The sequence below is a fragment of the Rhinolophus sinicus genome, chromosome 12, assembly GCF_057876585.1.
Source record: "Rhinolophus sinicus isolate RSI-liver-muscle chromosome 12, RSI-T2T, whole genome shotgun sequence".
NCBI lineage: Eukaryota > Metazoa > Chordata > Mammalia > Chiroptera > Rhinolophidae > Rhinolophus > Rhinolophus sinicus.
The window spans coordinates 55052739-55079051 of record NC_142512.1 but is presented as its reverse complement, the minus strand read 5'-3'; the positions used below and the strand labels follow the sequence as shown (position 1 = coordinate 55079051).

The window sequence follows — 26313 nt, the reverse complement described above, 5'->3', positions numbered from 1 at the left end:
CCATGCGTGGCAGAGTGGCCTCACTACCACTGAGAAAGGGCCTACAGGATATACTGATATACATGGCATATGGGATCCTCCTGAGAGCAGTGGGCCCGTGGCAAGATAAGAAAGATCATTCAGCAAGTGTAAAATAAATGAACTTCTGAGAGGCAGTTGCCGGGCGGGGTCTGGCTTCCCGGAGAGAATGCACACAGCTTGTGCTTCCCTTGCCTCTCCGGAACTTCCAGGAACACAGTAGGACGCAAAGGTGGTGGTGGGTGTGGGAAGGGGACGTGAACCTCAGCTTGGGCTGAGTGTGTCACACCTCTGGGTTGGCTCAAGCCACATGGTGTACTGGACACACCCCCAGGGTTCCCACAAGCCCCCTCGCTGTCCTCTGCCCCCCACCTCCCCCACCCGTCTGACCTCTTGGTTTTCCCTGCTGGTTGCCATCTCTCACAGTCTGGAGTAGCTTGTATTTGGATCATCGTCCGTGACCTTGACTTTCCACCCACCCAGTTCTTTTCCATCCCAAGTCTGGCGGCTGTGCTGGGGATTGTTTTTGCAGGCTCCTAGCAGGGGGAAGTGACATCATGTGGTGTCCGAGGCCCAGGGGTGGGGGTGGGGCTCTGCGGTTGCGTGTGCTTTGAATTAAGCGGACGGTTGTGCATTCCAGTAGCCAACATCTGGCGGTGAATTCATCAGTCCGTGTATCACCCTTGATCTCAAACCCAGATGTTGTGTTAACGGCAGAAGGGAAAGAACTAAAAACAAAATCTGAGCAGCCCAGGGAGAGACCATCATTTTTAGGAGCAAAGCAGTTAGAACAGGAGTTGTTATGAAGACCCTCTCTCCAACTGCCGCCCCTGGTTCCTGGGGCCAGGGGTGGGGGCAGCAGAGCAGCCCGCTCCTGGGCAGGACGTGTGCCCATCCCCCACCCCAGGGCCAAACACCAGACCCCGCACATAGTAGGTGTTCAGTAAACATGTGTCTGGGCCTGGACGTTAATTTCTTCCCAGATTGTTTTGGGTGTCTTTGCTTTTCCCTAGCCCTGTTCCTTCAGTGACCTGGGACCCAGGGAGGCCCACCCCTCACTTGGAGTGGCCTCTATTCCTCTACCAATCACCCTGGGTGCAGGAAATACATTTCTGGAGATCTATCCTTGCCTTCCTTCCCACCTGTCTCTGGAAGTTGGAAAGAGTCTGCTTCTTGTTTTCCTGTCCACCGTCTGTCTCCTTGCCTGGGTTGGATGCTCCTTGGAGGCAAGGTCTGTTACTGAAGACCATCCCACACCCCACCCCTTTCTCCCTTTGGACAAGCAGGGGAGGCCCATGCTTTTAGGGTTTGCACTTGAAAGACAGCCCAACCCTGAGCTCTAAGTGTGGCATGGAAGACAGTCCCCACTCTGGCCTCTTGTCAGGGGCAGAAGGTGGATGGTCCAAGCTGGCTGGGATCCTCCGTGACACTGCCCCAGCCCACGCCCCCTGTGGGGCCCATCCGCCCAGTTTCCCCTCAGGAAAACTTCACCTGGCTGGCAGGATCCTCTGGCTGCGATGAATCCATTTGCCAAAGCTTTGCGTGTGTCCCCCTGACTCGAGAGAGCTGACCGCAGATGGTCCCTGCTGCCCTGGGCAGGTCAGCGATGTGGACCCCTGGGCTCTTTGGGACAGGTGTGTGCCCAGCGTCTCTCCTTCATGCCTGGAGGGTGTTGATGCTTTGGGGAAGTTTCCCTAAAACTGGCCCTTCTCTGCCTCTCTTGATTCTCATGATCTCTTATTCTGCAAGGGGGGAGGAGGTTCCCACCCAGAATTCAGAGAGACCCCGAAGACTTCTGAATAGTTGTCAGGATGCTCCTGGCCCTTGTCCCCTTTGCTGCAAAGCACTGGCAGCCTCGGTGCTAGTTAGCCGTCTGGCCTTAACCCCACGTGTCTGCCCTGGCCCCTGGAGCCACCCAGTCTCCTTTTCTGACAATTTGGGAAAGGAAAGTGTGTGGTCTGTAGCTCCAAAGCAAAGCAGATACGTCAGGAACCTGTGTCAAAACAAACCCAGACTTGGGGTTTGTACCGACTGGGACAGGCTGTCTGGACCCGAGCAGGGGGTGTGACACAGCTCTCACCCACGGGGACCTGGAGAGGTGACGCCAGTCTCCTCTGTAGGTCTCTTGTTCTGTGGCCCTGATCTAGACATGCGTTGTGTGCCTGGCACTGTGTCAACACATGCCACATCTGGTCATCAGCACAACCTGACAGGGAGGCGGGTCCTGGTGGTGGTTGCTGCGTTTCAGACGTAAGTGCTGTATCTCTGCAAGGTCAGTCAACTTCCCTGAGACCACGCAGCAGGGAGGGGGCTAAAGCAAGGCTTAACCTGTGCTGTCCCTTTCGAACGAGGACTCAGACTGCCTGGGAGCCTTATGGGCTTTTGTAGGAGAAAGATGCACAGGATGGAATGGAACCTTCCAGCTGTTTGACAGTTTTTGTTTGTTTTCTGGTCGCCGATGGGGTGTTTAGTGAACACCTGTTGTGTGTGAGGCACTGTGCAGGGTAGGAGACCTCTGGAAAGCAGTTCCAGAAAGTTCCAAAAAGCATGCAGAATTGGGGGTGCCGTAGTAAAATCTGGCAGCATTGCTCCTTCTAGAACCGTTGCCGTCTTTGAATGTTCCTGGTCCATTTGATATCATGAGCTGGTGACGATGTTCAGAAGAGCACACTTAACGACAGGTTGTTCTGTACGTTTACTGATTGGCATAAACACTTGTGTGTGTGTGTGGCATTGCAGTGAAGTGCAGATTAGGCAGGTAGTAAGAGGGACCAAACACAAACGTCACCCGGGCTGCCCACCCAAGTCTCTCAGGTTCGGCTCAGCAAACGTTTACTAATGTTGGAGCACTAATTTCTGTGGTTAGAATGTAGCCTCTCCCTTTTAGAGGCTCCCAGCGCCCTGAGCAGACAAACGTACAGGTGTTTACGGCAGGACGGACAAGAGATGCAGGATGTGCCAAGTGCTATAGGAGGACGGGGTTTCCCAGAGGAAGTGAAGAAAGGGCAATTTTAACTGGTTCTTGAAGGATGAGTAGGAGTTCTTCAGGCAGGGAGTGGGAAATGGCATTCTGGGCAGAAGAAAGTTGCTTGTCCAGAGGTGGGGACACCCTGGGCAGGTTCAGGGTTAGGAGAGTGTTGTGGACTCGTGGAACAGTAAGAACGGGGGCTGCCAAGGCAATGGAAATAGCCGCTGGCTGGCGCCAGGTTGCGAAGCGTTTCCTATTTTAGATGAGGGCAGACGACAGCCAAGGTAGATGTTTGCACGTGGTGCTGGGGGTGGGGGCTTAGGAGGAGACGCTGGAAACAGGGTGACCTGCTACCAAGGGCAAAGCCGTGTGTTGTGGGGTGGCCCACTGGGTGGCATTTCCTAGATGTGGCTTTGCACGTCGGGCCTGGCTTAGCCTGGGAAACAGGAACCTGTGGCCTGGGCTGGTCATGACTCAGCTCCAACAGAAGGAGAAATAAAAATGGGGTTTGAGCCTGTGCGGGCGGTCGGGCCGTGGTGGGGGGCTCTGGTACCAGGCCGAGATCTAGAGAGCACTTCTGGGGTCCAGGGGAATGGGCACAGATGGGTGGGGGGGTCCCACATACCTTGGCCTCCCTGCTCTGTGGGGAAACACAGCCCTGGCCAGCCGCTTCTAAGGTCCGAGCTGCACTCCGAGGTGGAAGTGGGAGGCTCCTTTGAGCCTGGCGCTGTCTGTTCCTCATTTCTCTATTTTGCTCACATCTGCACTAACATGACAGTCACCTAGAGTGACCCTGCACAGCCGGGCTTTGGAGGGCAAAGCTTTTAAAGCCATTAAAACAGTTTATGCCACCAGCTGATAAGGCTTGAAATGAAAAAAGGGAGGGCCTTGCCCAAGTGACAGTGTGAACTGCTGATCCGTGACTGTCAGGTTATGGGGTGGAGCAGAGTCCCGACTTAATTGCTAGGAGGAAGCCCTGTGGTGCATGGCTCAGGAGCAGCCTCAGGCCCCGGGGAACATTCTGGACACTTTCCAGCCCGACCTCGTCCCCTGTCTTTCATCCTTGTGTCCTGGTCCGGGATCATCTTTCTGTTCATTTGGCCTCCTTCCTCAGCATCTGTCCCTTAGGCCTGCCATGTGATCACTGCTCACCCCATTTAATGCCCTTTGGGTTAAGACACTGGACACTTTCTCTGTCATGTCCTTGATAGAATCTGTGTTATTACAAAGAATCATCCCCAGGACATTTTCCGGGGCTACTTTAGGACAGGTTAGGAGGACAGCAGGATAGACCTTTTAGATGTGAGACGCCCCCAACCTAAATATGATGCGGGCTCTCTAAGGTAGGTAATGGTCCTTCTGCCTTATCTTGAAAAGGCGTTTGCCAATGGGCCGTAGATGGGGGTTAGGGGGATCTCAGTATCCTTAACTGATCAGGATTAAGGCCAGTTTATTTGCTCATCTGCTTCCCCAGCCACCAACACGTGCACCTTGGAGAGAATGAAAAAGCCCCAAGGCTCTCAAGCCTGACAGCAACCGAGAGCTTTGTTTTAATCAGTGGGCCAGGCGCCCGTCACAAGGGACTAGAGCTTCTGCTTTTGGCCCCACTTGACAGAGGACTCTTGTTGGAGAATCCTGGAACCAGCAGTGTCAGAGTTAGCTCTTGGCCCACCCCTCAATGTGTGTAGAGTCTGAGCCCGCTGGGGGCTGGGGTCCCCATCCTCGGAGCCAGGATGGTGTCGCTGCCAGGACCCATCTCACCTCTGTGCCCTTGTGTTTTGCAGTGATCAGGGCCAAAGTGGTCAGTGAGAAGGAGGTGGACTCCGGGAACGACATCTATGGCAACCCCATCAAGAGGATTCAGTATGAGATCAAGCAGATAAAGGTAAGGGTGACCGTCGCCGAGCTGCCCCATTGGGCAGAGCGTCGGGAGGGTTGGGAGTGAGGCTGGGTCCCCCAGAGGATGGAGACCGTGCGGAAGTGTCCTGCTGGCTCCCTGGACGAAGTCCAGTCGTCCGTGGAACTGACAGTAAGGATATCGAGCGCAAGCTGATCTGACTTTCCTGAACCATAAATGCCTGAAGAGTTGTGTGGACACCGTGTGGTCCTGCCAACTGGGTTGTTTCAGGAATGTGTCCTCTTCCTTTCGATGGAGAATAACTCGGTGGCATAGCCCCAGGTTCAGGCACCGAGCTCACCGTGGCGTCGATGGAATGTTCTGTGAGGCCCTGTCTGGGCCTCAGCTGTTGGGGGGATCGAAGGCAGCGAGAACTTTGTCAATGCCCCTGGGAGCCCTAACTCCCCTGAACTGGGGTGTGGGACCTAGTCTTGTCTGGTTAGCTTTAAGTTCTAGGAGGAGGAAGGATTTGGAGAAAGGTGGGTTCCTATGGCCAGGTGCGGTTGGGGGTGGCTTCCTGAAAGGGGAGTGAAGGAAGAAATGGCGGCTACAGCCTGGCTGGTGACAGAAAAGATGATTTGCCAGCTGGACAGGGACAGGCAGGCATCCGGAGCTTTGGACCGAGGGGAAGGTGCTGGAGGGTTTGTTCGGTTATTTTGAAACATTGTTCACATTCAAGGGCATGTGACAAGGACCCCGTGTTTGAGAGAGAGAGATGGGGGACAAGGGGGAGGTTGGCAGGGTAGGACCAGTGTCGGCGGAAAGTTTCTGTTTCCCACAAGAACTAACTTGGTCTCCAGGAGGGAAGAAAACTCTTGGCTCCCACTGGAGGGACAGCTTTGTGGTAGCATTTGTCACCGTTCGTATTTAATTTTACTACAAAGATAAAAAGTAGAAAATAAATGTTATCTGAAGGTCAGTGAAATGCTTAATCATTGCATATGTCCCATTTAAGGGTTTAAGGGCGTGACCCAGTCCCTCAATGGCCAGGTCTCTATTTATGAAGCGGGGAAAGAGGATATGTCTGCTCTGCTCCTAGGACCTCATTAAGGGGTTGTGAAAGGCTGTTGTTAACACCAAGGCCAGCTGCTAGCTCTTTGGTGAAAGATGTCACTTAGCACAGCATGTTGTCACCATCAACATGACCTTTCTGGGCCTGGGTTGGAGTATAGCTCTTGCAAAGCTGGTTCCTTGGGACATTGGGGCTGACCCTGCCCCCTTTGGGTTTGCTTAGTGAAGCTCTCCATAAAAACCCCAAAAACAAAAACCAGTGCTATTAACTAACCTTGGCTTAGGAACCTCATAAGGTTCGAGTGGAATTGCAAAGCCTGGGGTGTCTACGTTCTGCACCCCTGGTTTAGCTACTTTGTTGTGTGGTCCTGGAGCTTCCATTGGGCTGTACCCCCAAAACTGGGGTGGAGAACCATTCTCAGTCCACACTCACACCCCTGCCTGTCACTGTCCCCCAGTGGGGCAGCAGGAACTCCCTGGCTGGGGCTTTCTCACTTCCTTCCAGGGCGCTTGAACAATGCACCCTTCACCTGGGCAGCAGGTGTGTTCCCAAAAGGCTGTAAGTCACTTGGAAGTTGAGACATCAGACATCCTAATCTACGGGGTGCCTGTCTGCTCTGCTCCCCATCAAGTAGCCCGTGTTTGATCAAATTCCTGGAAATGTACAAAGGGGGTGGCCCTCCATGATGGGTCAGAATCACCTGGAGATGTACAAGGCCCTCCACAGAGATTCTGAAATGCCCTGGTTGGTGGCAGGGAGAGCACGGGTGTCGTCTGCGGATGTTATGTGCAGCCTGCTGACAATGGCCACACTGAGCGATGAATGACTAAAGAATCGCTTTGTATTAGGAATGGTTGTCTTCCGTCCACGTCACTGGCACGTTTCTGTCCCCCATCCCCATGCCCGCAGCACCACGGGGGCAGGTGGGGCGGAACCTTTCACAAGCTGTACAGCCTGTCTCTGCTTACATCTCCTCACCCTCGTCTTCCCAGATGTTCAAAGGACCTGACAAGGACATAGAGTTTATCTACACGGCCCCCTCCTCCGCCATCTGCGGGGTCTCGCTGGACGTTGGAGGAAAGAAGGAATATCTCATTGCAGGTATGTATGTGGATAGGGACGTGGCACATTCTTGGAGACCGTCCAGGGCTGTGCCTCCTGGCTCCGGGGCGGGGACATGGGGAGCGTGAGAAGCAGCCGGTGGAACGTGGCCTGACGCCGGGAGTGGCTGAATACAGAAGTCTCAGGGCTTCCCTGCCTTTTCCCATCGGAGCAGCCCATGGCGTTCCCCTATGTTAGAACAGTGGAACCAGTGTGACTTGATGGGAAGAAACAAAATAAACCTGTAGCTGCAGGAAATTTGAGGTCCAGTGGACACAAAGCAGTGAGAAGTTTAGCCTTTTGTTCCTGGAAGGGAGGCTTGTGCAAAGATGCTGGAATGCGGGCCGAAGGCTGAAGGCTGAGCTGAGCGGGAGGCTGGAAGGAGAGTTGAAATCTTGTTTTAAATCTGGTGATACTGTTACACATACAGCATACATCTTACCCGTATCTCTTTCTTTTATTGTGGTAAAATATACATGACAAAATGTACCATTTGAATCATTTTTCGATGTGCAGGTCAGTGGCATTGAGCACGTTCACACTCTTGTACGACCGTCACCCCCATCCATCCCCAGGACCCTCCATCCTCCCAAACTGAAACCGTCCCCATTACACACGCACAGCCCCTGGCATCCACCTTCTACTTCCTGTCTCTATGACTTGACTCCTCTAGGGACCTCATATAAGTGGGACCGTGCAGCACTTGTCCTTCTGTGTCTGGTTTATGTCCCTCAACATAACGTCCTCCGGGTCCATCGTGTAGCAGGTGTCAGAATTCCTTCCTTTTTCAGGCTGAATCGTGTGCCATTGTCTGGCCACGTTGTGTTTATTGTTGCATCTCCTTCTTTATACTTCATTTATAAATGCAAACCTTTCCCTTTACTTCTTTCTACTATGTCCTGCAGGCTGCACCCCAGGAGTCCAGAGCGGGGTTTCTCAACCTCTGCACTGTTGACATTTGGGACCAGATCATTCTTTGTCGTGGGGGCTTCCTATGCTTTGTAGGATATTTAGCTGCATCACTGGCCTCTACACACTAATTGACATAACACCCTCCCCTCTAGGGGGGTCTCCAGACATCATGAAATGTCCCCTGGGGGGCAGAATTGCTCGGACTTGGCACTGATCCCGTAGACCTCCCAGGGACCAAGGGTGGGTGTGTGCCGTGTCTCTGCTGTCCACGTGGCAGCCGCAGGTGGCTGGCTGCTGAGCGCACGGGCCCCCGTCTGTGCTACTGCATCTGAGGAACTATGGCTGTACTTTCACTTCATTTCAATCGGTTTCCGTGTAAATAGAAACAGCCTCATGTGGCTCGTGGCCACTGGACTGGCCAGTGCTGTGTCGGTCAGTTAGGGAACATGGCTGCCGTCTTCCTTGGGAACGTGGGAGTCGGATCAAAAATTTAAGGAGACAGGAAGGGACGGGATCTTAGGACCGCTCCCCTCAACTGATGTTATCTTTTTCTCCACCATCCAAACTTAATCATAAAAATAAACTCGGAATCCAAATTCTCCATAATTTGCGGGGCTTTCCTTCTGTTTAGATTATTTGTACCTTCCCCCCCACACACACACACACAAATCAACCCGTACTGAGCGGGTTCCCTGAGTGCCTAGCCCTGTGCTTGGTGCACAGGAGCTTGGGAGGGGAGACCCTGGGCCCCTGCTGTCAGGAAGCACGCTCACCTTCCCAAATGGGGACACGAGAGAGATCAGAGAGGATGAGACACGTTTTGTTTGGGGGCAGATGGAGTAGTGAGTGAATGCTTCACAGGTGCAGAGAGAGAGAGAGAGAGACCCTTGAAGGTGCAAGGATCCAGAGTTGGTGTCAGAAAAGGCGCTGACCTTGGCTATGCGGCAAGAGGTCACTGCAAGATGCCGTGGGGAGTGAGTGGGACCGAGGACCCTCCCTTCCTCAAATGCTCATGCCCAGGTCTCCTTCCCTGGTTTCTTTGTCATCGCATGAAGACTTTTGTCTCTTTCCTTGAGGATGAGGGACTTTTGTTTTTTCTTTCATAGGAACTTCTGAACTTCCTAAATGTTTTCTTATGAGCCTCTATTATTTTTAACAGTTTTATTGAGATATAATTCACACACCATACAATGCACCCACGAAAGTGGTTTTGTTGTATAACAATTGACAGAGGTGTGCAACCATCATCACCACAGCCAAAAAGGAACCAGGCACCCTTAGCTGTGACCTTCCCAAACCCCCCAATTCTCCCCCCACCCCCAGTCCTCAGCAATCTGTAGAGTCACTCTCTGACTCTAGAGATTTCCCTATTCCAGGCTTTCACATTAACGGAAGCATCTAGTACTTATAATGCTTATAACGGAAGCATATGCTATGTGTCCCCTTGTGTTTGGCTTCTTTCACTCAGCATAACGTTTTAAAAGTGCATCCACGTTGTAGCGTGTGTCAGAACTTCACACCTTTCTGTGGCTGAATAATATTCCATTGAATGGACACGCCACATTTTGTCACCCCATTCATCATTTCATGGACATCGGGGTTGTTTCCACCTTTTGACAATTATGAATGATGCTGCTGTGACCCATTCGTGTACGGGTTTTTGTGTGGACGTGTGCTTTCATTTCTCTTGCATAGACACCTAGGAGTGGGTTCGCAGGACATATGGTAACTATGTTTAATCACTTGAGGAACTGCTAGACTGTTTTCCAAAGCAGCTGCACCATCTTACATTCCCAATGTCTACATTTTTATAAGAAAAATAACATCACGTGGGGAGAAGGGGACGGGGACAAAATCAGGATGCAGAGATCTCACAAGCTGACTCTGCCATCACAGTAACACAGGAGACAGCAAAGAGAGAGGGTTACGTGGTGCTCACAGCTGGGAGCAGGCATCCAGTGAGGGGCTGGGAGGTGCACAGAACAGTATGGGGGCAAACCCGCCTGCAAGTTGGCACCGGTTATGTCTCCTTTTTTCTACTTTCCTGTATTTGCTAAATTTTGCAAATTATGACATCTTTTATGATCAGAAAAATTAGATCTGCAGACAAGAGAAGGGAGACAAACCCTCTCACAGAGCAAGGAACTCACTGCCCTCACAGATCGATGGCTTCTAGTTTTCTGCGTCCTTTTTGTGTTGGTGAGTGAGGAACAACCCTACAAAATGAGAGCTCAGGCTGCTCGCACCGCCCTCTAGGGGCTGTCTGGCCAAACTACAGAGCTGCGGAAGCACTCATTTAAAGGGGGGAGGGGCGGGGTCCCACCACCGTGGGCTCCTGGGTGGTAAGTGACCTTGGCCTGGGTTCTGTGGTAGGCTTTATCACCTTCCTGTCAATGGAAATCGCCCTTTTCCTGGCACGGGTGTTATCCAAATGCTTGTCATGTTGATTCCATTTAATCCTCTCAGCCCTCTATGATGAAGGAGCTGTTATCCCTATGTTTCAGATGAGGAAAACGAAGGAATTGGGAGGTGGAGCAGTGTGCCCCAGGTGCATGGTGTATGCCTGACCCCACTTCCTCAAGCCGATCGTTAAATTTTAGTTGATTTCATGTTGATGGCCTAAAATTGGCAAAGGTGGGACTATTTACACCATAGAAATCAGCAGATGCCCCACACTTGAGCTTTTCTTCCCAAGAAAGCTGGTGGTTAGACGTTTCTCAGCACGCCTCGGCCTGGGTCACGCTGCGAGGAACAGTGTGGCCAGAATTTAGATCCTGGTCTTCCTGACTCCTGGGTCTATTACGCTCGGCTACTTTGTTCATTCGGTCCAGGTCTTAGATGCCCCAACATCCAACCCAGTGGTCCTCCACCTGCATTGCTCATTAGAATTCGACAGGGAGTTTGTAAAAATCCTGATGCCCAGGCTGCACCCCGACCAATTCCAGCACAATCTCCGGGCGCGGGGCCCAGGCATCAGCCTTTTTAAAGCTCCCCAGGAACATCTGGTGTGCGGCCAGGACCTAGAGCCAGCTTCTAACGAGAACCTTCCCTGCTCTGGGTCAGAGACAGACCTTTCATCCCTGAGGCGCCGAATGCTCAGGAGGGCTGCGCCCAGCATCCGAGGTCCATTACCTCCCTTGCAAAAGGACTGTCGAATATCCTTTTCGTCTTCTGTGGCCTTTTGTGGTCAGTCAGACCTGCCTTTCGCCCGGAGATCCTGAGGACCTTGGCGTTGACCTCATTCCATGAGAGGGACGGTCCAGATCATAGGACACTTTGGCCAGGTCCCAGTGCAGGACAGCCCAGGAGGTGGCTTACGTCCAGCAGTCAGGAGCCCCAGTCTTGACATTCAGTGTCTCTGCTGAGTGTGTGGCTCAAGTCCTGTCCCCTTTCCACATTCCCCAACGAGTGTGAGGAACCCGCAGGGCTGCTCAGAAAGTGTGGATCAGGGACAGGTGCCCAGGACAGAGTCTGTACCACTGCTTTGTGGTGATTATTTTACTCATGGTTGCTTTGTTTTATTTCTTTGGGGGCCATGGTAGGAGAACATATTTTGCTCAACCCTTGTCTGAAAGGGAGGGGCTTGTGTGTCCTGATGTAGCACGGAGGGTCAATCACAGAAAGCCTGATAATTTCCATTCCTCTCAGTTAATGTTGGCATTTTCTCTCATGCAGAAGCTCAGTCATCCATATTTATTTAACATATAACATGTCTGTGTTTTGTTCCTGCACACGGGTTCATTAAATGTCCCCAATCTGAATGTGAAGACTATTAGTTACGCAAGTAACTGCAACGCCCCTTTTATAGGCTTGCTACAACTCACCCATCCAAACTGTAGCTCCACGTGTCATAAAAATTAAAGACATTTAAAGATACGCATGCGTTCGCCTGGGCACACTGTGTGCCTATCACCTCAGCCTACCTTACAGTTAATATTGGAAGCAAGCAGGTGCCATGGGGCACATTTCAGTTTCCTAACTGGTCATGAGACGTAGATCAGTGGAAAGCACTTCTAACGGTGGCTGACTCAGCTCGCTGCCGAGTAACCTGTCTAATCTGACTTCTGCCCCGGGCTCAGTGACACAGCTCCAGATCAGATCTGGTGTCGACTTTCTGAAGCACAGATTCTAGATCTTTTTCTCCTGCTAGCCAGAAATCACGGGGTGTAGCAAACCACTCTGCCGGCACTGGCTGCAGCCCTGCCAGTAACCACAGGGCTGAGGCAGCCTACCCCCTCCGGGGCTGGTGACTCAAGTCCACATGTCACACTGGGCACCAGCAGATGCTCGTGCTCAGGAACTCTTACAGAATTGGCCCTGCAATTTCCTTCTGCAGTCTTCTCCCCCAAAAGGAAAAATAAACATGCAATCCTCAGCTACAAATTTTAATTAATTCCTATTTTTCTGTCTCCAGGAAAGACTTTGCCTTTTTCCGCGGCAGACATGAGTAGAATATTGTAACAGATGCTCACAGCATGCATGCCCGACCAAGTCTTCATTATCTCTTCTGAAAGGGGTTTCCTTTTAACGTTCTCCATTTACACCCGGCTTCCAGAGGCCATGTTAGCCCAGGAACGAGGGCCGTTGAAAAGAGACAGTGTGCGTTTCATCCCCACGTCCTGCCTTTGCTTACTCTCTGCAGAAGCTTGAATTGGCAGTGAAAAGGTCGAAAAGGAACACAGCAGGAAAAGACAGATAATGAGGTGAATTGGTAGAATAAATACCCAAGTCATCATGAGTAAACGTTTACTGAGCAATTACTATGTGCAAGGAACTGTGGCTAGAAAAGGATTCAGACACAGCCCTTACATGTGCTTATGATGTGGTTAAGGAATAAGAGGCATACGAAAAACAATGAACAATAGAAAGAGGGATATTGATGCCAGTCAGGGATACAGCAAACACCGCTCTAGAAAGTTGGAGGGCGGAACCAGAATGGAACTCGGCCTGTCTGTAAGGAATGACGAGGCTGGGCAGGGGAGGGGCTGCAGTACACCCGTCCAGGTAGTAAGTGCCAGAAGAAACCAGGATGTAGGAGTGAGTTACTTGCCATCTGGTAGTTCTGCTCCTTCCCTAGCAATTCTGAACTCATAGAAAATGGCTACAGGTCTAGAAGAAAAGTCAAATATCCATGAAGTGTTTAAGGCCACCTGAACACTTCCTTTTAATGAGTAGAATTCAAAGTAAATGCCTGCTTCTTGATCCGTCGAATCCATTTTCTCCCCTGGAATGTCATACAAATCCAAACAGATACAGGGAAAAGTGGGGCTTCCAAAGCTAGGAGGGCAGTTCAAACACAAGCAAGGGCATAAGAGTTCATACCCGAGGAGTGTCGCGTGCAGTCTGCGCAGCCCACAGGATGTCACTGCTTGCTCGGAGCCTCGGGCAAGCTGGTCTGCGTTTCCCCTGGCACAGGCCGCAGTGTCATTCATGCCTGTCGGGGTGCAGTGGACAAGCTGCATTATTACTTCACTGGGCACGTTTCTGTTAGTGGATTCCCCTTGGCCAGCGCTGTGCCTGAGGTCATTAAGCTGGAAGCACCGAAGCTTTGTCACTCGGAGGTACACAGGGGACAGCCCGAGGCTCCCTTCTGGTGCTCATTACTGGGCATTTGTGTCTCCTGACAAGGTGCCATCCTAGCAGGAGGGGTTAGGTTTTAAATGACCTCCGCAGGCCTCGCTGGGTTCTGTCATTCAGCGGAATACACGCCTTTGTCTTTTTCTCCTGCTGCTCTAATGCCAAGACTGCAAAGGCAGGGAGGGAGCCAAGTCAGGAGCCCAAGGTGAGTGAGACGAATAGCATCTCATCATCCCAACGGTGGGAATTCCGAGCAGATTCCCAACTGCATAAAAGTCCATGGTTTTGCTGTTGGTAAAGGAAAAACCCAGAATTACCAGTTTGACCTCAAGTGGAGGAAATGCTCACGAATAAATGTTTGGTGAAAAATGAAACAGGAAACAACAGAATCTACATACAGCATGGTTTTTATGTCAATACGTGTGCATAAAAGAATATTGGAAGGAAATACATCAAAATGTTAGCTGTGGGTAATGTAAATAGGGGAGTGGTTTTGTTTCTTTTTCATTCTTTCCTGCTGCTTCGAAGTTTTCAACAGTGAGCATGCAATCTTTTATACTCAGAATAAACAAGCCACTGTGTGTGAGTCAGCTCAGACTGCTGTCACAAAATGCCACAGACTGGGTGACTTCATCCAGACATGTATTTCCTCACACTGTGGAGGCTGGAAGTCCAGGACCAAGGTGTCGGCAGAGTTGCTTCTCCTGAGGCCGCTCTCCTCAGCTTGCAAACGGCCGTCTCCTCATGGTTGTCCTCTGTGCATGTCCGTGTCCTGATCTGCTCTTCTCATAAGGACCCCGGTCACATACTGGGTCAGGGCTCACCCACCCTCATGACCCCCTCTCTCCAAATCCAGTCACATCTAGAGGTGCTTCATCATATGAATTGGCGGGGGGTGGGCACGGCTCAGACCACAACACACAGTATTTTCAGAACTAAACCTCCACCTGCCCGAGCTGCACCCAGATGTGGGACATGGGCAGGAGAACTCGTAACTTGCCCTGAGCTTGACCCTGTGTCTCCTCAGGAAAGGCTGAGGGGAATGGCAAGATGCACATCACCCTGTGTGACTTCATTGTGCCCTGGGACACCCTGAGCACCACCCAGAAGAAGAGCCTGAACCACAGGTACCAGATGGGCTGCGAGTGCAAGGTAAGCGGGCATCACCTCCTTCCAGGCTTCACCTCATTACCACCACCTCCAGGTGGACTGCCCGGGTTTGATGCCTGGCTTTCCAGGGCCTCTCGATGCACAGGGTCCGGACTTAGCACAGGGCTCTGGGGAGGTATGGCCTCTTCACAAGTAAGGCTGTCTGGCCAGCGCCAGAGCCTTTGGGGTCTGGTCCCTGCAGAACCCTGAGACGCACCACTGCCGAGGCATATTTGGGAGGTAAAGGGAATCGGGCATGTGGCCTGTAGCTTCTAGGAAGGGAAGCCTTGGAGGAGGAGGACTTTTGTGGGGAGAAGATGCTCCCACAGGTGTTTTTCTACAAACGTACAAGTGCACAGACTGGTGTGCTGTACGAAGTGTCCCAGGTGTTACACTGTTGCCCACAGTTCCAGCCGTTTCCATGCACGACCCTGTGGTGAGGCGGCTGGGATTGGCTGGTGCCAGCGGCTCTGTGTGCACGGCCCTCCTGCCCATCCTTGTAGATCCTCCCACCCCGGCCCTTAGCTCACCTGAGATGTGAATTCTGACCTACAGCTACACGTAGGTTGGGTGAACCCCTCTACCCAACAGGAAATCACAAACCAGTTCCTTTTTCATTACGTGGCCAGGAAGTTTTCACCCTCCTATAGATTCGGCTTGCTGGTCCCCTCCAAGCCCCAGCATGCTTGACAGCAAGACACCATCCTTTTGATGTGACCTGCACCTGTCGCTGAGAAATTTAAGACCCTTTGTGGTTGTTACAATTACTGTTATACTCCCAGGAGGGCGGGCTAAGCTAAAGCCATTTTGCCATGCTCAGAGGAGGTAGACCAGGCGGCCCAGAGTGGGGGAGCACCTGCAGTAGCTGGGGGTGCAGAGGCCATGCACAAGGCTCCCCCAGGCTTCATCTCCCCTTGGGCAGGCTGCCTGCTGCCGTTTGGACAGGATGGGACTCAGGAAAGGCTATTGGTGCAGCAGGTTCCACTCCAGTCCCGGCTCCCTCCCTCTCTGCTTCACTTATTTGGTCACTCATTCAACAAACTGTTTGACTGCCTTTGCCAGGCGTGTGGTGGGGTTCTGGAGATGCCCCAAGCGGCCTCGGTCCCCGCCTGAGTCCCCCTCGGTGCCCCTCTTCCTAGATCACACGCTGCCCCATGATCCCTTGCTACATCTCCTCCCCGGACGAGTGCCTCTGGATGGACTGGGTCACGGAGAAGAACATCAACGGGCACCAGGCGAAGTTCTTCGCCTGCATCAAGAGGAGCGACGGCTCCTGCGCGTGGTACCGCGGGGCGGCGCCCCCCAAGCAGGAGTTTCTGGACATCGAGGACCCGTAAGCGGCCGACAGCACCCCTGTGGTCAGCGGAAAAGCCTCCAAGAGTTTCGACTGGTCCAGCTCTGACATCCCTTCCTGGAAATAGCATGAATAAAACAGTCATCCAAGTGGGTCTAAATTAGTGTGATTCTCCTCCCCGCTCCTTTTTCCTTGTAAACACGGTTGTGGTTCTGGAGGGGAGGTCGGTCCCACGCTGCACCCGCCAGCCTGTCCACTGTGCGTCTCAGTCTTCGATCCTGGGGTGTGTCCTGGGGTAGGACACACAGGCTTCGCTCCCAGGCCCAGCCTTGGCACTGTCACAGACGCTGAGCGGGCAGCATGTAGGGGTCCCCCTGGCCTGGTCAGGGCAGAGCCTGGAAATGTGCATTTTGCAGAAACATTTTGAGGGTCGTTGCAAGACTGTGTAGCAGGCCTACCAGGTCCCTTTCCTCTCGAGAGGGGCATGTCCCTCGTTTCCTGCAGCTTCCACACCTCTGGCCCTAGGGTGGCAGCCCCTGCCCCTTCCAAGTACCCTACCCATCCCCGTGTCCCCTGTGCCAACCACGGACTCTGACCAGCTGTGACTCCCATACACTCCAGGAGCAGCCCTGGACCAGCGGCTTGTTCTGGAAGGAGCCCCATTAATCTTGTTACTCCTCAGAATTCCAGTGGGAGCCTCCCTCCGGGCCTCGTAGAGACGTGGGAGTAACAAACTTTAGCTTTAGCCAAGTCATTTCAGTCCCCCCACCTCCCCCACCCCACCACCACCACACACGCACATTCCCCAACCCTTAGGGGAATGTGCGACATTCTGCCCTGAGGACAGATGTTTAGGGGATGCTTGGCTGCCCTTGTGGTTTGTTCTTGAGCTTCTGAAATCACTCATGCTTCCTCCTCCTCGTTCTGGCCCTGGCGTCTAGATGGAGTTGTGTGAATTATCCTTGCAGGCCTTCGTGTGTGGCCAGTGGCATGAGCTAGCGTACTCGCTGTTTGCACACCCTGAGGGCATGTTCCCCAACACACCTCCGAGCCCCACCAGAGAAGGTGTAATATGACTCCCCTCGAAGCCTGACAGTCCCTGTGCTGTGCCTGTATTTCTGCGAGAGACGTTAGCTAAGTGTCTTAGGAAGTCCTGCCTAGGATGGGACACACCTTGGCAGAAGGTGGCTTTGGCAAAACTTGTTTCTTTCTGGGTAGACCCTGTGGCCCGCTTTGAGAGACGTCTCATTCTAAAGATGAATTCTCAGATAGCACGTGAACCCAAGTTGCAGGTATACCAACCTCTGCTTAGATTTCTTATATTACAAAGATGTCTCCATTAAGAAACTTCATAGGAAACTAGGAATCCTGTTTGTTCCCTAAAAATGGTTTTCTGATGCCAGTAAAATGGGGGTGAACCTGGGCCGAAATTTCTCAGTCACAATAATCTCCTTTTTCTTCCTACTTGTGTTGTGAAGATAAAGTCCTGAGTTTTCCGTGCATGTGTGCAAACATGTCCATTTACGCACACACGATGACACTGAGGTCTGTCAGCCTGTGAGTGGTCCTTCTGCAATGCTTCCAAGTCACCATCTTCTAAGCCTGCTCTATTCTGTGGTAACCCCAAAGCACCTGTAAGACTCCTGACCCCCAAGTGGCATGCAGCCCCCGTGCCCTCCCGGGACCTGGTCAGCATAGATTTTGATGACTTCCCTTTCCAGGGCAGACTAGGAAAAGATCCAAAGCAGCCCCGCTCCAACGGCGCGTTCATGCTGTACAGTGGTATAAAGTCTGTAAGGTGTCGTAATGGACCAGTCCGTGTGATTCCAGTATATGCGAGAACACCAGACCCTCCGATCAGTATAACACCCCACCCCCCCGTTGGCTTCTATGGTGTTATCATATGTAACATGTACTCCTATTTCTGCTGATTTTTTTAATGTTTTGGTTTGTTTTCTGACATGAGTTGTAATCATTCCTGTGCTGTGTTTTTTATTACCCTTGGTAGGTGTTAGACTTGCACTTTTTGTTTTTGAAAGGTTTCTGCATCGTGGAAGCATATGACCCAGAGTGGAGAGCATGGTATGGCCCTGGCTTCTGATGGTGGTCCCTTCAGCTCTTGTCTTTAGTTCTTTGAGTATCATAGCTTTTCCTGTCTTCACCTTTTGTTCTCTGGTCAAATTATTATAAAAGAAAGGATCTTTGAGTCAGCTGGTTCTAAAAGATGGCCTTTATATTCAAACCCTGCACGTTGGTCTATTAGCCATGCCGAGCAGGAAAAAAAACAGTCAAGATGAAGTGCCCAGTGGCAGGCGAGAGAGAAAGCCACTCAAATATTTACCTTCACAGTCAATGATTGCAATATATATATAGTTTCAGAAGGCTTTCCATTTGGCGTTGTTTAATTTATATGGTATATTCTAAGCACTGCTCTTGCCTCCCTCTATTCTTGTCTTCATGCAAGCAACTCAAAATATTTAAAATAAAGTTTACATTGTAGTTATTTTCAAATCTTTGCTTGGTAAGTAATAAGAAATATCAGACTTGCTGCCGTAATTTAAAGCTTTGTTGATTTTGTTTGTTTTTGTTCGGATTTTTTTTTATTATTATTATTATTTTTAAATTTTGGGGCAATGTGTTTTTGCTGGAATATGAAGTCTGAGACCTTCCTGTGCTGGGAACACGAGAGTTGTTGAAAGGCGACAAGCAGACTGCGCATGTCTCCAGTGCTTTGTATCGTTCTTGAGTGATCGCTCGGTCAACGGACAATAAACAGTATTATCCAAGAGAACTTGGCTCCCTCCGTGTGGCTGTGTCTGCTGCTCAAAGCTGCTGCTTTCTAGCTGTACCTCCAAAGGAACCTCTCCCATGGGGGGCAGGGAGGTGATTTGTCCCCAAGAGAAACAGGCCTGGGCATGCTGAGGGAAACAAACGAGATGTAGCAGAGACCAGGAGCAGGATCTTCGGAAACTGGCAAACGACAGGAGCATAGGACAGGGCCCCGCATTCATTTGGCACGGGCGTCTCACGTTCTGTTAACACACACACAGAAAAGCAGAGCCCTGCCCCCACCTCCCATCCCCAACCAGGAAGCAATTTGCGCCCTCTCTGCCCAAGATGATCAGGAAAGGGAAAATTCCAGACATCACAGTTTCACTTCTAAGTGTTTCTGTAAGTATATCAAAAGGGTAAGAACTGTTTAAACACATTCCCAAAATATTTTTATCACACCTTAAAAACTAGAAACCACGAATGTCATCGAATACCTGGTCAGCATTCCGACGTGTCTGACAGTCTTGTAAATGCTGTTTTTTATGGCTTATTGGTTTGAATCAAGATCCAAATAAGGTGCATATATTGCAGTTGCTCCTTCGAGCCTCTTATTCTGCGGGTCCCCCTTCCTCTCTTTCCCTTCTCCTCTTTCTCATGTGCTGGGAATGATGGCCCCGTCATAATTTAAACTTGAGCCAAGTGTCATATTACTTCAAGTCACCATATGAAAATTCTTGTGTGGTATACTAGAACACCTACCCACCCCGGCCCACGTGTGGTATTTGTGTTTGCAGGAACATGCCAGAAGGTTTATGTTGCCTGTTTTGTGCAGCTTTGCCTAATCCGCAAGAACAAACACTTTTGCCTTTCTGAAGCAGTAAGGAGTTAGTGGGACAAAGTTTGCACTGATGTCTGTCACGAAGCATTAAGTGCCATCCATTTAACGTCCCCAGCTGCAGAAATATTTGGGTTTTTTCCATATGGTGAAATATATGGAGAAAATGGTTCACAGCAGCATATTAGAAAAATAGGACAAAAACTTTGTCATACAAATGACCTTACCTGGCACTTGTGCCTGTCCCAACCTGCACGGCCCATTTGCAGTCTGAGCAAACAACACCAGACAATTGCTACCCATTTCATGTATGTATTTAGGTCAAACGTGACTTTTTAAAAATACTGCTTATTATGGACATTTTCAAATGTATGCAAAAATGAGAGAATGCTGTAACAAACTCCACGCGCCCCCGATGCGGTTGCAACAATTATCCAAGTTTTCTTGATGTTTGCAAACAATTTTAAATCAGTTTGAGGACCCACATATGGGGTGGCCAGATTGTTAGGGATCCCACCAGGCATCATTATTTCCCCCTCAGTCGTGCTCATTCTGTGAGAGAAAAGGGAATGGGGTCAACTGAGGACAGCCTGACTCTGATCAGAACGCCCAACAGACACGTGTGGGTTCAAAGTGGAAATGCAGCAATGGACCCTGCAGGATCCAATCTGGAGAGACTGCGAGGAGATGGGGGTGAGGGTGGAAGAGGCACAGGAGCGGCTGACATACTTGTAAGTCTTCCTCCTACTTTCTAATGGGTATGTGTTTACCTGCTCTAACTTTAAAAAAAGAAAAAAGAAAAACCAAAATCCTGGACCTACAGATACTTTGCTGGAGGTCAGTTTTCTTATAGGCGACTTGCTGTCAGCATAGATTTTGCATCAAGACTTTGAAGTTCATGAAAAGCCCTGGGTTCGAGCTTTGAGCTGACCCACAGTGCACCTCGGCACATGCAGGTGACTTCAATCGTCTTGCAGTGAAAAGTCGTGCTTTGATTGGGGGAAATCATTTAGCTCTGATGGGCAGATTTTCTCCGAGAAACAAATGGAGTGTGCAAAGAAGAGACCTTCAGAAACATGAGCTAATTCCAGTCCACACACTTTCATTCTGTAGCAACTGGGGAAATCTTTCTTTCCAATTAAAACAAAAACGTGAGAGAAATCCAAATTGGAATCTGCAGGATGGTGCAGTGTTGGGGGGTGGGGGTGTGGGTCACAGAGAAAGGGCGAGTGGATTTTAGAATGGGATCCAACACGGTGCAGAGGTCATGCTGCGTGCATTACCTAGAAATAAAGAAAGCTGAAAGTTTTAAGTCTTGCTTTGTCCCTTTAAGTGGAGTCGGGGGTAAGGGGAGGAGCAGGAGCAAGATCCTAACCAAGGAGCTGATGAGAGACTTGGCCCCAGGGTTTTGATGGGGTGCTGGCCACGCAGACACCCTCTGACCATCGCAGAGCCACGGTTTCAGACTCCCAGAAGGAAAGCAGGCGTTTGGCATCAACAAACACAGGCCCGTGAGCCATTCTTACCGGGGAACGGGGGTAGATGGCCTCCCGAAATCCAACCTGGTAAGTGAGCTTCCGGGGGAGCACAGCCTCGGGCCTGCTGTGGCAACTCTTTTTGGCATACAAGTCCTGCCCATTTCCTTTCGTGATCTGGCCCCCAGCTCAGGACACTCTGCAGCTAGACTCCCACGGGCAGCCGCTGAGGAAATCGTTCCAATACCTCTAGTAATTCCAGTCATGGCTAATGTTTGCTTCATGCCAGGACTTGTGCTAGGTAGGGTTTTGCAGACGTTCTCTCAATGAATGTTTGCCAACTCTCATCTTTGACTCTTTCTTCTCATCGAGAAATCAGTCCTCTCATCTTCCCCACTTGATAGATAAGGAAACTGAGGCGTGGGAGGTAGAGTTACCTGGTCACCCGGCCAGTAAGCCCTGGAGCTGGGACTTGAACCCAGGCAGAGGCGGACTCCCAGGCCCAGCTCTTCAGTAGCACAGGCTCCTGCCATCCTTCCTCGGCACCTCGAGGGACCACAGAGCCCCTTACAGAGGTGGCTCAGGGGGAAGCAGCTTACCCTGTAAGTCAGACCGTCTTCCACCCAGCAGCGGTGGGTGTTTTCCTTAGACTTGACAGGTGAGTAAGCCGTAGTGCTTGCTCTTAAGAGTCATGGTAGGAGAGGGAGAAGTCCAGAGCATTCCAACTGAGTGTATAAATGGAATGTGCAGGCCAGCCCAAGGCAGTACCAACCTAATGGCAGGGATGTGTGTCGGGGGGAGGATACAGGAAGACTTCTTGGAGGAGGTGATGCCAGACGTGGTGGTTGATGGGCAAGTGGGAAAGGGAATTTTAGGCCAAAGACCAGCTGGAGCCTGGAGCAGAGCCAGCCTGATTGGAGTCTGGGGGGCATTCGGATCTACTTTGCTGAAGGACCCAGGGCAGAAAGTCCCTGGGGATGAGGGGAGAGGGGCAGGCAGGAGCCAGCCTCCAGGGGCCATTAGAGACTAAGTTGAGGAGCTTGGCTTTCCCATCAGCTTCAGGGGACGAGAGGGTTTCAGACACGAGCACAATACATTCAGTTAGGTCTTTTAAAATATTATATTTGACAGTTTGAGCAATAGCTTTGGCTATTTTAATAATGCAGAGGATGGAGTGGGGCATTACTTGGGCAATTGGATGAAGCGGAGGGAATGGTTTGAAGAATATTGAAGAGGTAAAATTAGCAAAATCTGTTGACTGATGACTTACATGGGGTGAGAGCAAGAGGGGCCCAAAATGCTGGCCCGGCAGGGTGTCTGTCTGTATCTGCCCAGGTCCAACCAGGAACACCAAAACCATTCTATACAGCCTTTAAAATGGGGCAGGGAAGTGTACGCAGGGGTGGTTACAGCCTGATGGACGTGACAAGGAGAAAATTCTGAGATGTCAATAAATTATAGATGCCAGGGAGTGAGAGAGAGAGAACTGTTAGTCTGTTCATGGCTGCGGGCCGGCTATGAAAAGACTGCTCACAGGCCTTCTGTGTCTGTTGAAAGTTCAGATTAATTTCCAGGTGGGTGTTTCCGCAGATTCTCCCAGCCAGGCACCAGTGAGTTCCAGGAGCCTCGGCTGCAGGAGCAGACCTTTCTTTCTTTTGGACTCCTCTCTCAGAGCTGGCCCGTGTCACCTTCTCCCACCCCTGTGCCTACAGCTCATGCAAATTCCTTCAGATGGCCTACGTCTTTCTTCCCACTTCCCCCTACTTGATTGTATAAACATGCTTGCCAACTCCAAGTCGGTGGACATGTATGTCTTTGCTGCTGGTGGTTTGGACTTCACGCCCCAAGACCAGTCTTCTTTTTGGTGAGCATTTTTGGCTCAATGAAACCTTTCTTTAAAGAAGTCTTTTATGTGGAGAGGCTGGGGCCACAGAGTGCCTCTCTGGTTGGAGCTGGAGCCACTGCCAGAAACTCCATTCAAAGCGGAGAGGAAGGGAGAAAATGGCCCTGCTTCTCCTGTCCTCTGCCCTCCAGTGGTACCAGTGCCCCCAGTGGCCAGAGCCCCGCTGGAAACCAGTTCACGAGGGAGCCTGGGAAGAGCTGAAAAGGGCAGGATTTGGTCAGAGCCCCAGCACAGCAGCCCAAGTGGGCAATGGGGCAGAAATGGAGAGGCAGCTTAGGGGAGGGTGGGGATGCATCATTTCTGGGCAGGTGACTCAGGTGCTGTGGGGCCTCCGGGGGAGAGGTCCAGGAGGCACTTACTGGACCCGCGACTCCAAAGGCCGGGGAGGAGGTCTGCACCTGTGCGTTTGGAATTTGCCAGCCTATAGTGGTGACCAATGGATGTGTTCACAGGGTAAGTGCTCGTGTTACTTAAAAGAAATATTCAAATAAGGTTCCTAAACAGTTGCATCATCTTACACTCGCCACCGGCTTACAAAGGGTCTGTGTGCTCTGCATTGTCTCCAACATGTCGCCTTTATTTTAGATGCTCTAGAGGGGGTGAAATGTACCTCACGGAGGTTTTAATTTGCATTTCTCAGGTGACCTCTGAGACTGAGAACCTCAGGAAGGACTTCTATGTGGACCCATGTGAACATACTCCAGAGAGTCCACTCTGAAGGCGTCTCCAGGGGAATCTGCAGGGGAAGCAGGGCGGGGGGCGGGTGGCCAAGGGCTCCTCCCAAATCGAGATCTCCGCTTACAGCAGCATGCAGGCCTCTCAGGCAATTCCTTGGTCATCTCTGAAGAATGTGCAGGGTATCCCTGAGAGCCCCAGTTACAGGTGTGAACTTGGGGCCTGACAAAAACCTGGGTCTAAACCCTCAGGTCACCGCTTGCTTGCTGGGATCTCGCACACTCGAGTTTTTTCATCTGTAAAATGGGAACAATGATGTTTTTTGTAGGGTGGCCACGAGGACTCAATCAGATAATGTTGGTCACGTGGCACACGGGAGCTCTGCAATGGAAGCAGATGTCGCCGGTTTTGATATTAGAACGAGAGATGCGGGAGGTCGTCCTGGAGGAGAAAACTGAGGCCCAGGTTAGTTAAAAGATGTGCCCCCCAAACACCTGCTAATCAGGACAGAGTTGGAACGCAACCCACGTCCTCCCAACCGGCCTCCACCGTCACTCACTTTGCACACGTGGTGTCAGGCCTGGCATGGCGGTAACTGTGTTCGTCTGGATCAGTGTCTGAGGGCACACAGAGGACTCACCTGGGGACAAATCTCAACCTGAGTCCAGTCGGGGATTCTCACAGAGAAGGATTCGGCTCCTGTGACTTTGTTTCCGCTCATTTGCTGTTTCAGAAACACACCGGGCCCCACGTAGTAAGTACACGGTAAGTGTTGCTCCAGTTACAGCCGTTCTCTCTCCATCCTCAGTTCGCACTCGAAGGCCTGGGGAGAGGGGACACGAAGACAAGTCACAGCGTCTGCGCGGGAAGCTTTCGCCTTTTGGGGAGTCGTTTGTCCCCACCTGCGCTCCCGTGCGGACGCCACCAGAGGTCGGGCTGGGCCCCGCTCGCTCCACCTGCCCGAAGCCAGCGGAGCTGCTTCGGGGGACGGTACTTTGTTAAACGTCGCAGCAGCGATGCGTCTTTGCAGACACTGAACCGAAGCCTCAACGTGGTCGTCAGGGGACGGCGCTTTTGGAGGCGGAGAGGCCAGGGAACCGCGCGGGGCCCGCGGACACTTCTCGCCCGCCCAGCTTGGCTGATCGGCTGCCCCGATCGCCGCTGGCCTGTGTCTTGGTCACAAAAGGCCCTAGAGAGTGGCACTTAGCCGGTCAGGTGAGCACGAGGCGCGGCACTCACGCCGCAGGTGCGGGGCCGCGGGGCCCGGAAGCAGGCGCCTCACGTGCTCTGCGGGAACTCGCGGGGCTCCAGCCAAGGGGGCGGGCCGGCTCCGGCGCTGCGTGTTGCGTCATCACGTAAGCTGGCGGGGCCGCGGGATGGGAAGGTGCCGTTTCCGGCGCGTAAAGAGGCTGTGGGCGGGCGCAGGGAGTGGGGCCGAAGCCAGCCCCGCCTCTTAAAGCTGCCGGGGCATTTGTGCGTCTCGCAGCGCGGGCCGCGGGCCGCGGCGTCTTTAAGTGTCGCCGTGACACGTGTGTGAGGCGCCGAGGGCCCGGATGGTGAGTGTGCGGGGCCCGGGCCGAGCAGACTACAGCGCCGCGGGGCTGCTGCGCGCCGGGCGAGGGCCAGGTAGGCAGGAGTCGGGGCTGGGCTGCGCGCGGGTCGGGGGAAGGCTGCGCGTCTGGCCGAGGCGAGGTTCCTGCCAGGCCTGGGGCGCGGGAAGGTGCGGCCCGACGCGGGCGCACCGGGGGCGCCCCGGTGAAACGTGAGTGCGTGGCCCTGAGGGCTCCGGGGTCCGCGGGGAGGGCCGGGAGCCGTGCGGTCCGTGAAGGGTGTGGGGGTCCGCGGGGCGGGCCCGAGATGCGCGGTCCGCTAGGGGCTTGGGGGTCCACGGGGGGCCCGGCGGGCGTGCGCTGCGGGCTGTCCTAGGTCCGCTCTGCTGACCCCGGGAGCACCGACCGGGGGTGGAGGGTCCGGGGAGCTGCCCCACAGGAGCCGGGGCGGGGGAGGGCGCAGGGGCCTGTGTCCGCGGGAGGCACCGTCCTTACGCACGGGAGCATCCTTGACGCAGGTCCAGACTCTCTGACATGGCTTAAGTCAAATCGGGAAGGGAGCGTCCTGTTTGGCGGCAGAGCTGAGCTCGTGCTTGTTTCCTTTTGGTGAGCGGCGTGGGAAAGGCTCAGCCTGGAGACCGCAGCCTTCCTCACGGTCACTGTGGTCACGGTGGATGCGAGTGGACGGGTACAAGGCGTGGGTTTCGTAAATGCGCGTGGCTTTTCTCTGGTGCAGTGGGGTCTCCCCTGGGTCTTAGGAGCTGCGGTAGCAGCCTGGAGCGGACTTCCCGTAAGGCAGGTGGAGGTCAGGCCTCCAAGGAGAGGGTCGGTTTGCGCTCTCTTGGCCGGGGACGGGTTCTCTACTTGCTCTGCCGAAGAGCCTGGAGGCCCCCGCCCTGAAAGTGCCCCGGGGAGACCCAGCTCTGTCCATCTGGGGCTCCCCCTCCCCCCCCAGCACGTGGTTGACCCTGTCAGTCTTCAGTGTGGCTCATCCTGGAAACAGGAGGGAAAGAGACTGTGCCTGAATGGAAAGGTGTTTGTTTGGAGGAAGCTGTGTCTGAGTCCTCCTGGAGGTAGGAAAATACATGGATAAGTGGAGCCCTTCCTGGACCATAAGAAACCTGGAATCTCCAGAGAGAGCATCCTCCCCCAGTTTCGAAGAGAGTTATCAAGTG

The 26313-nt window shown here is 52.5% G+C and overlaps 2 protein-coding genes and 1 long non-coding RNA gene across 8 annotated transcripts in view; 2 read left to right on the top strand and 1 right to left on the bottom strand.

The window, feature by feature from the left end:
* The window catches only part of TIMP2 (TIMP metallopeptidase inhibitor 2), a 44694-nt gene extending 28617 nt beyond the window's left edge, over positions 1–16077 (top strand). The window contains exons 2-5 of the mRNA XM_019735658.3: positions 4771–4871; positions 6888–6996; positions 14513–14637; positions 15774–16077. Coding sequence (XP_019591217.1) covers positions 4771–4871; positions 6888–6996; positions 14513–14637; positions 15774–15971 — 533 coding nt within the window. The 3' untranslated portion in view covers positions 15972–16077. The remainder of the gene's footprint in view (positions 1–4770; positions 4872–6887; positions 6997–14512; positions 14638–15773) is intronic.
* Positions 16078–23469: 7392 nt separating this feature from the next.
* On the bottom strand, positions 23470–24967 carry LOC109449460 (uncharacterized). Of its 4 annotated transcripts, none has more exons than XR_012492203.2 (2): positions 24148–24967; positions 23470–24042 (listed from the first exon to the last, which is right to left on the bottom strand). It is a non-coding gene; the product is annotated as an uncharacterized LOC109449460 (long non-coding RNA). The 4 variants fall into 4 exon arrangements; XR_016023063.1 differs by having other exon boundaries at positions 23470–23969; XR_012492204.2 differs by having other exon boundaries at positions 24229–24967.
* Positions 24968–25075: 108 nt separating this feature from the next.
* The window catches only part of USP36 (ubiquitin specific peptidase 36), a 35025-nt gene continuing 33787 nt past the window's right edge, over positions 25076–26313 (top strand). Inside the window, exon 1 of one of the 3 annotated variants that reach the window (XM_019735675.3) lies at positions 25076–25214. The gene's annotated coding sequence lies outside the window, so the exon portion shown is untranslated. Of the gene's footprint in view, positions 25215–25657; positions 25845–26313 lie in introns of those variants that run through there. The other 2 variants (XM_074320061.2, XM_088802432.1) reach the window with 2 other exon arrangements.